At 43.9% G+C, this 10,105-nt stretch overlaps 1 protein-coding gene across 1 annotated transcript; it reads right to left on the minus strand.

Annotated features, from left to right (window-relative positions):
- Window positions 1-479: 479 nt before the first annotated feature.
- Window positions 480-908, minus strand: LOC100469624 (peptidyl-prolyl cis-trans isomerase A-like). Its single transcript, XM_034665581.1, has one exon. The coding sequence runs from the start codon at window positions 906-908 to the stop codon at window positions 480-482; it is 429 nt and encodes a 142-aa protein (XP_034521472.1).
- Between the last annotated feature and the right edge of the window lie 9,197 nt (window positions 909-10,105).

Genomic DNA, 10,105 nt, shown 5'->3' on the forward strand with positions numbered 1-10,105 from the left:
CCACGTGCAAGGCATCAGTAACTATTAGCGGGATCTGAAAATCCCATGGTCAGAGGATACGATCCCCTCGTTAGCTGTGAATTTTTTTCCATTTCATCTGGAGTCTGAGGAAGATCCAAGTCCTGTTGGCTACTCAGTGGTTTCCAACTGTATCATTAATACTTGTAGCTGAGTTTTAGGTCAGTTTGATATTATTTCTTCTTTTTCTTCTTTTTTTTTGTTTAGTTTTTATTTCATAATCATAAACTTAACTCTGCAATGCAGCTGGACTTCAAGGGGAGTAAGGAAAATATGGAACCAATAGAAATGCAGGGAGAACAGAAAGATTATGGGATACTTCGAGCAGAAGGGGGTGAGGGGTGCTCTCCTGAGCTGCAGAAGGAATGGTCTGGTGGTTAAGATAAAACACAAGTCAAATGTATCAGAGTTGTCCACAGTCAGCGATGGTGATCTTCTCACTGGTCTTGCAGTTCTTGCACTCAAAGCGCTCCATGCCTTGCAAAATATTCGTGCTCTTTCACCAAGACCACGTACTTGCCACCCAACCACTCAGTGTTGGCCATGCAGATGAAAACCTGGGAGCCAGTTGTGCTGGGCCCAGAATTTGCCATGGACAAGATGCCAGGACCCATATGCTTCAGGGAGAAATTCTCATCATCAATTTTCTCCCCATAGATGGACTTGCCATCAATGCCATTATGGCACATGAAGTCGCCACACTGGCACAGAAATCCCAGAATAATCCTGTGAAAGCAGGAGCCTTTAAAACCAAATCCTTCCTCCTCAGTGCTCAGAGCACAAAAGTTCTCTGCTGTCTTTGGAAATTTGTCTGCAAACAGCTCTAAGGAGACATGGCCCAAGGGCTTGCCAACCAAAGTGATGTTGAAGGACACAGTGGGGTTGACCATGGCTGGGCAGCGTGGGGGGCTCCGGGGTGGTGGGGTCTGCAAGACCACCATCATATCTTCTGAGTGAGATTTTTATTTCCTTTTGGCTACAGTAAAAGTTTTAACCTAGGAACAAATCGTGGACTTGCGTTGGAGAGCAGAATGGCCCTCCATCCTGGCTGATCTTCAGAGTCACCTGGGGTGAGGGGAGGGCTTGTAAAACAGCCCCAGCTCCACCAGCACTCGCTGAAGTGCCTGGGGCACCTGGGCCGGGTTGGAGCTCAGTTTGAGAACCACTGCTCTGTGCCACATGCTCCTTTCAGAGGCTGCGGAGGCCTGGCTGCCTATTCTATTACCTGCTTTTTCCTCAGCCTCTGTTAGCACCTTTCTTGTTTTCCTTTTTTCTTTTTTTTTTTTTTGTATTCACACAGTTGACAAAGGTTCAACTGAATCACGTAAAGGGCAAGGCTAATCTTGACATTGGCCAAAATTATAGGATCACGTTTGATGGGAGAGAGGAAAAGGTCTTTTCTAAGCATCTAAAAAGAACGTAAATGTTGATACTCAGTGTGGAAGCGAGTGGAGAAAATCAGTCCTTTTGGCCAAGAGAAGTCTTTTGTGTTAAGGTTAAAAAAAGCTTCCTTTAGGAGGAAATCTGGAAATGTGAATTATAGCTCTAGCCCTGCCAAAATGGGCAGGTTGATTAAAGCTCCCTAAACCTCAGTTCTTTCCTCTATGGAAAGCATACAGTGATGACATTACTTGTCCTGCTTACTTCATTATGTGGTAGCGAAGAGCGAGGGAGTCAAAGCATTGGCCGGGATTTATGGAACACGAAGGACAGAACAGTGGGGAGAGTCACAAATTCTGCATCTGCCCCCAGCTGCTTTGCGATCTTGGGCAAATTAATTTTCACTGAAGTCCCTTAGTTTCCCCAACTACAAAGTGGGACCAGTAATGCCTAAATGCTGACCTTGGTGGGATGTCATGGGGACAAGGTAGAGGGTGTTTGTGAAAGTGTTTGAAAAGGCTGAAAACCTGCATTACACTACAGTGTTATAGTTTTCATTTCAGAGATGATGAAACGAAGTTAGTGTGAGGTGACAACCCTGAGCATTCAGGGCTGAGCTGGGGCTCTGGCCAGGCCTGGTGCCTCCTGCAGACATCCTCTATGCCCTGCTTAACAGCACTGACTTTCTTTACTCTCGGTTGCTAATCATCCTGAGGTGAAGGCAGGCCCAGACCCATTCTTTGGGTGAGGCCAGGAAGAATAAGGCCGTTTGTATCTCTGCTCAGATGACCGGAAAATCCTTTTATCCTGCTTCACTGAAAAGCATCCCAGATGGAAACTTGGGGACTCCAAAAGCTTAGAGTGCCATCTAGTGGCGACACTGCTAAATGACTCCATCTTTTGTCGGTAGCTTTATTGACATGGAGGTAACAAGAACAGATTTGTTTTCTTCCTCTCTTAAATTTGTCTACCCTGGCAACCACCAAATAGAAACCATTGTAATTCTCCACCTTCTCTGCTTGTAGATCAGACTGCAGAGCCGTGCAGGATGCAGACTGGGAAGCTCTGCAGGCCTGAACTGCTCCAAAGTTATGCTTTCCACACTTAGGTCCTGGCTTGCGGTTTGATGTGTCCATGTGATGGCATAGACTGGTGATAGGTATTAAGGAGGGCACATATTGCATGGTGCACTGGGTGTTATATGCAAATAATGAATCATGGAACTTTACATCAAAAACTAAAAAGATGTGTCCATGTGACTGTTTTAGGTTGAGGAATATGGGTGGAAACACTAGGCTTTGCTTGTAGGTCGGGCTCATAAAACGTCCCACATGGGATCCTCCATGCTTTTTCTCCTACTGCGGTTTGATACAGATGGGCACGGCAGTCTGGGGATTCATGCCTAACTGTGTGGCACTGCTTAGTGAGTCAGTTGCTGGACCAACTGGTTCCCCCTCTGCCCACCCCCCACTGGGCCATCACTGTGGGTTCTACTTACAGGTGGTGTGGGAGACTGCCCACTGTCACTGGGCATCTCTGCTGTGACTGTCAGGAAAAGCCTGTGGTGCCATGCTGGGGTTTGTGTCATAGTCACTACTGTGACCATTTCTCCTAGTCTTGGGTCTAAGAAAACCAAGGATCTTTGCACCGTAATCTTTTAAAATTCCCAAAAAACAGACTTCAATTAAAAAAATTTTTTTTATTTGAGAGAGGGAGCAAGTGAGAGAGCACACGAATGTGGGGGGAGGGGCAGAGGCAGACAGAGAAGCAGACTCCACCCTGCCTTGGGGCACGATCCCAGGACACTGGGATCATGACCTGAGCCAAGGCAGATGCTTAACCCACTGAGCCACTCAGGCGCCCACAACTTCAGTTTTTATTCTGGATAGGCTTGTCCAGCAGGGTCGATTCAGGTGTGGCCCCAAGGATCTCGGGCAAGCATTCCGCAGCAGAACCTTCATATCAAAGCGTGTGCAGACGTAGCTGCCCTACCTGCTTCACCACTTGCTGGTTCTTACCGTTCGAGCAAGCTACTTACCGTCTCTGCTTGGTCCTCTCTTCATGAAATACAGACAATAGTAAGAGCTACCTCATAGGGGTATCATGTGTTATTGAGAGGATTAAATGAGAGAATATGCTTAGAAGGGACTTGGCACGTAGGAGGTGATCATGTCTAATAATTTCAGCAGAAGCTCCATTTTCTAGCGGCAGGGGAATCCCTTCCTCATTACGGTAGTTCCTGGCTGGTCTTCTACCGCATAGACAGCTACGAGTCAGGGAAGGGAAAAGGAAAAAGGAAGCATTCCAAGCGTGAGGCTTTTCCCTCTGTCTACTGAGTGACTTCTATGCTTGCCAGACTCTGTGCTGAGTAGCAGGGATGCAACGGTGAGTGAAATGCACGGGGTCAGTACCTCCCCGGAGATCACAGTCTAGTGGGGATACTTTTTTAAAAAGGATTTTATTTTTAAGTAGTCTCTACACCCAATGTGGGGCTCGAACTTGCAAACCTGAGATCGAGAGTCACGTGCTCTACTGACTGAGCCAGCCAGGCGCCCTGGGACACATAGTTTAATCTATTAATTTCACAATAAATAAATGAAGTGGGCTTTGATAAATAATATGAAGGTAGGGTACATGCTGTGCAAATGTGTGACAGGAACATCAGCCTGGACTAGTCTGAGAAAGTTGTCTGCTGCCTGGGAGATGCCTGGCTCATCAGCAGCCAGTTTGCTGGTCTGAGGAGCCCTAAAAGGACACTGCCTTGAGGGGGAAAAGTTCTGGATAAAGGAGACCCCACCGGGAGGTCTTGGTAGCTAGTTGGGAGGAGCAAGTTTGAGTAAGTGTGGTGTCTGCTATTTCAGTTTGTTTCCTCATTCCTTCCCCATTGGTTCTGGGTTTGAGTTTTTGGGAAGTGCAGAAGAGGGGTGGGAAGAGGAGACAGACTCTGGCACTCATAGGGTAGTGGCTTGGCTTTGCTCCAGAGTATAGGTTAGACATGTCTCGGAAATTCTTGGAAAGGTTCTGAAAGTATTTTGCAGAAGTTGAGGTTCGCATACATAAGCAGAGGCAGGACCTCACTCACAGGTAGAGTTCGAAGCTTGGGGCCGTATAGGATCCGTGAAAATTTCAAGTATATTCTTCCATTGCCTGGAGCAGTTTAGACTCTGGGTTTACCAGGTGCTGGGTTGGCATTAATTTTATGTGACACAGCTTGTGCTTGGCTCACAGTCTGGAAGGGGATACACAGAACTCCAGTGCAAGGCTGACCTTGAACAGGAATTTTGTGGGAAGGTCCAGGTCCCCAATGACTTCACAGTTTTGCAACACCGGGAGGAGGAATTGAGATCTATATTATTGATGTGGTTTAATCACGGCAGGAAAGACTCAATGAAAGTTACTCTTATATGCTTGAACCTTAAGAAATGAATAACTGCAGCCATCTGCCCATTAAAAGAGAAGGCAGAGGACACTTGGCTTGTCTTTTTTTCTTTCTTTTTTTTCTTTTGCCCTGGAATAGTGATCTCCATGTTGTTTTGACAGATACACTTCCATTCTGGAATCCACTTCAATGAGTTTTTTTTTTTTTTAAGATTTTATTTTTATTTATTTGACAGAGATAGAGACAGCCAGCGAGAGAGGGAACACAAGCAGGGGGGAGTGGGAGAGGAAGAAGCAGGCTCATAGCAGAAGAGCCTGATGTGGGGCTCGATCCCAGGACCCCGGGATCACGCCCTGAGCCGAAGGCAGACGCTTAACCGCCGTGCCACCCAGGCGTCCCTACTTCAATGAGTTTTAATCTTCTAATTAAATCACTCTTCTGGATTATCCCAATACATGTTCTGCGATGAAATATTTTACAAGACTTTCCTTTAATGAATCCCACTGGGATCTAGTGGAAGCCTAATTAGTTCTCTTAATTGGTGTGTTCTATACGGGGATGCTCAAGCCAACTGCTGATGCTACGTCCTCACTCCGCTAAGAGCTTCCGGCCCCAGTTTTTGGCAGTTATCACTTACCCAGACAGATGGTGGATGGGCTGTCATCCCAATGACTTGTGTACCCAGAAGAGGACAAATGCATGTTCTACGCAAGAATATTAATTATCTCTCCAGAAAGTGGCTTTCTGAATTAAATAAGGTTTGCTTCCAATTTTTGTAGTCACTATGACATAACTCTGGGCCACTTACACAAAGCTGTGATATCAGTGGAATACCTTACACTGTGTCTGATAGTAGGCTTTACAGCCTGTTCATTTTCTTAGGCCCAGTTCATATACCAGCTCCATGTCAAGTCCTTTGACCTCCACTACAGGGGTAACATGGTGTCATGGAGAGACTATGGGTTTTGAAGCAGCACTTAAATTTGTATCCCCTTTCCACTTAAAGTTAGCTTTGTGATGTTGCACGATTTCCTTAATTTTTTGAATCTCACTCTCCCGAGCTATACAAAGGAGAGAAAATATACTCAGCAGTGTTATTATGAGGACAAAATCTGATACACTAAACAATAACTATTAAGGAGAAAATACCATTTCTTCATCTGTGCTTTTCAAAGCACATGCCTTACATCTCCACCTAGCGTTTACTTCATTCTCTCTTGTATTGAAGGTAGCTTTAAAATTAGCATGTATAGGCTAGTCATGTCATAGCATGTAACGGACCCAGGCATGTAATGGTTCAACAGAATAGAAGTTTATTTCTTGCTCTTGCTCTCTCTCCAGAGGTCCATGGAAGGGGATCTCTTCTATGTGATAGAAGATGTGGCTGAAAAAATTTGGATTACAAGGCACATAAAGATTTAAGACATCAAGTAAATACCATATTAAGGGTGTTATTTTTCCACTCAACCCTTTTCTTTTAGCTAGTCTCAAGGTAGCTATCCTCTTCATGAAAGGGAGAGAGAAGCATGGAGACTAGCTAGAAAAGAAATGAACTTCAGAACTGTGTCTCGGAAAGAAATTAGGTTGTGGTAATTGACTCATAAAGCCAACTGAAAGCAAATTGTATCCAGTCCGGTTGTGTATATACCTGTCTTTTGCTAGAATGCAGGTTCTTGAAGAGGAGCAATGTTGATTAATATTATCTGCATCTCCTTTTACAGTACCTGGTAATTTATAAACGCTGAATCGAATTGAAGCTCATGGATCCTTTGAGTGAGGGGTACATTAGTACTGGAGACTTAAACCAGCGTTAGGACACTGCCAGGAGGGAGGGGTGTCTATAAGCACTCGAGGCTAGTGGTAAGAAGTGGGTCAAGGTAGAATTCCAGAACTGCTGCAACTGAGGAGGATATGATGTTTATTAAATGTGCCCCAGAAAATATTTTGCTATTTATACATTCAGTATACCTTTAAAGAGAGCAGGTAATATTCAATGGCAGGTGTTTTGTTCCTTTTGATAACTTGAAAACTTTGGTTCTATGCTTCTGGATATAAAGGGAGAAAAAGAGGGAGTTTCTAGGATAGGGAATGAGGTGAGGACAGCTGTTGGGGTAAGGTAAGGGGCAAAGGAAGGAGGAGGAAGAAGCTGAGACAAGAGAGACTGACTGGAAGCAGGTGAGCTGAAGGGTCCTCGAGGCTCTGTGGTGAAGGGCGTCAAGCAAGCGGTGAGGAGGATGCTTCTGTGCTGTGCTGTAACACCCCCCCACCCCCGCTCCCGTCTCCAGCTAAGGCAAGCAGCCTACATATGCACAGGTGAGGGAAGGAAACTTGTGCACTCAGAGATGAGGAAAGCTTCCATTCTGGCAAAAATGGAGTAAACTAGAGAGAAGTGTGGAAAAACAGGTGCCCAGAAGGTGAAGCAGGAGAGACTAGGAGATGAAAGTCCCACTTTTCTCCCCGGGGCTCAGGGGCTTTGTGCTTCTGCAGTACGTGCCATTGAGCTCCTTGTACCTTGAACCGCACAAACTGGTGGCCCCAGCTGGTGTCTCTTTCTCTGAGGAGAAAGTGTTCAGAATTTGAATCTCTGAGCAAGTGCTTGCAGTGACAATACTCATTCCTTCTGTGTCCCGCAAGGTGAAGGGGCAGTTTTAATTACTACACAAGCTGTGGTCCCTAAATACCTCTCTGGATCCTACCCTACTTGGGCCAAACTACCTATGAGCGTTACAGCCTCCTGCCACCACAACTGGAGGTAGGTCAGAAGGCCCTCTCTCCCTGCAGCTGTGCAGGGCAGGGAAAATAAGCATTCATCATCTGTTGGGTTCTAATCAGGTTTCAGGATCTATTCTAGGTATCCTAACATTTTTAATCTTTGCAGAAACTTTACAAGGAGTTATTATTATCCCCATTTCATCCATGAATAAACTGGGCTCAGAGAGTGTAAGTGGCTTGTCCAAGAACACATGGCCAACAGAAAGCAGACTTAGACTCATACTCAGGTTATTATTTATTGTGCATATGGCTGTCTATATTATACATGTTTTTTACATACACAATGTGTTACACATAATATGTACATAAAACACAGTTCTAAGTGCTGGGGTTCCAACAGAGAGCAAGACGCCACCCCTGCCTTACAGAGCTCACAGTGTAGCTGGGAACATAGGCAAGGGAAATAGGAGTTAAACATATAGAAACCAAGGAGGCAGGTGCTGGCTTACTGCAGGTTTCCAGGCGGGTTTGAAGAAAGGCCAAGGGGTCTGAAATTAAGGGAAATAACAAGAAAGTAACTCAAGTGAAGAATCTTGGAATGGAAGTTTCGTTTTTTCAACCTTAATTTTTTTTCATTTAAGAATAAGCAAAATAGTGTCCACCTCACTGTTCTGCTGTGAGGACAGCATTTAATCTGAAAATATACTTGAAAAAGCTCTTCCAGTCATTCATTCTTTACTCATGCAACTTATGCATTTTTGATGCCTATAATATTCATAGATCCCAGCACTATGCTTGGTGCTGGGAACACTCTGGGAACAAAGCAGATGTGGTCCCACCCCGCCTTCTTGCAGCTGTCAGCCTATGGGTGGCACACACATTTATCCAATGATCACAGAAATATTTAAACTCTAACAAATGCTCTGCCTGTTACTTAAAATTGGAAAGACAAAACAAATAAGCACGGGGGGGGAAGTAAGAGAGAGAGAGAGAGGGAGAGACAAACCAACAACAGACTCTTAACTATAGAGAAGAAACTGATGGTTTCCAGAGGGAAAGGGGTGGGGGATGGGTGAAATAGGGGGTGAGGATTAAGGAGGACACTTGCAATGAGCACTGGGTGATGTATGAAAGTGTCGAATTATTATACTGCACACTTGAACCTGATATAGCGCCATATACTAGCTAACTGGAATTAAAAAAAAAATAAAATATTACATTAAAATAAAATGAAACTTAAATAAAAAAAGAAAAAACTGTAAAGAAAGATGAAAAGCTGAATGCCAGATATTATGAAAAACCAGTGTGAGAAGGAATTAACTGAACACAAGTGTTCGGGACACTTGAATCCAGGATCTGTTCAATCCTGTTGAAGGCAGGCAGCTTCTCTTTCTGCTACACAATACCCAGCCTGCACATGTTTAGTCAAATGGTGTTGTGGATGGAATTTACTTTTGAAGTCAGGTAGATTGGAATTCGCATTCTGGTTCTGCTCTTTACTAGCTGGGTCACACAGAGTAAGTTACTTAGCCTCTCTGTGCCTCGGCTTCAAATGAGTAAATGGGATGGATGATGATGATGATGAAGATGAGAACTAACATTCATTGAGTTCCCACTGTGTGCTTGGCAACGTCCTGAGTATATTAATACATCTAACAAGATTGTTGTGAGGATTAAAAGAAGTAGCATATTTAAAGTGTGGAGCACGGTTTGTGGGCAAAGCAGGAGTCTAAACAGAGCAGCCAATATCAGTGGTGTAACAGGGTGGGGTGGTTGAAGTGTCCGCTGCCCATGTAAGCAATAAGGGGGTGCACTGTCTGTGGAGAATTTATGAAACAGTAATAAAGCTGTCTGGAAATTGGTTTGCTTTTTATTGTCACCATAAACTAGCAATTCTAAACAATGTCAGTTACAAAATACTTGTCTCTGAAAAAAAGAAAGAAACAGACCACTGTGGATACTTTGGAGTTTGAATAAGTTCAACATGCACATACATGCATCATCTAGGACATTTTTGTTACTTATCTTTTATTAAAAATTGTAATTTATGTGGAAATTAATTTGGAGAACTTCCAGTTATTCCGTGAGCCCCTAACACACATGGACTCAGCTACACAGGTGGGTTTGGAAAGTAAATTCGAAACCATGTGGAATTGTGTTAGCCCATTTTGGGCATATATTTCTGCCTTTAAGCCGTAGATTCAAAATAAAAATGGATAGCACAGGGATTGCAAGACGAAGAAGCAGAGTTTGAGTTACTCCAGTTCCTTCCTTCTTTGTGCCAATCATTCTTGAAACATTGTGCAGTTCAGTCCCTTGGAAGAATTTCTTTACATGTTTACGACCCTCTCTTTAAAAGTAGCTAACATAAATATGAAGTGTTAACCCGTATTTGTTCCCTTTTCTACTTTAATTATTTCAGTTTTAATTTTTATTGGCATGAATAGATACACATAGTGCCAAAAAAGAACATTTTTACCACTTGCATTCCTTGTTTTATCATCCTGATTATTTGTTTTATTTCATGATTATTACCAAAATTAAATTTATTTTATGGAGGAAGGAGATGCTAAAAATTGATCCCTACCGGATGTCAGATACGCTGGGTACGGACCA

The sequence above is a fragment of the Ailuropoda melanoleuca genome, chromosome 8 (genome assembly GCF_002007445.2).
Source record: "Ailuropoda melanoleuca isolate Jingjing chromosome 8, ASM200744v2, whole genome shotgun sequence".
Taxonomy (NCBI): Eukaryota; Metazoa; Chordata; class Mammalia; order Carnivora; family Ursidae; genus Ailuropoda; species Ailuropoda melanoleuca.

Bases quoted from the DNA above. Each gene is read 5' to 3' on its own strand.
- LOC100469624 (XM_034665581.1), bottom strand. From the start codon at position 908: ATGGTCAACCCCACTGTGTCCTTCAACATCACTTTGGTTGGCAAGCCC.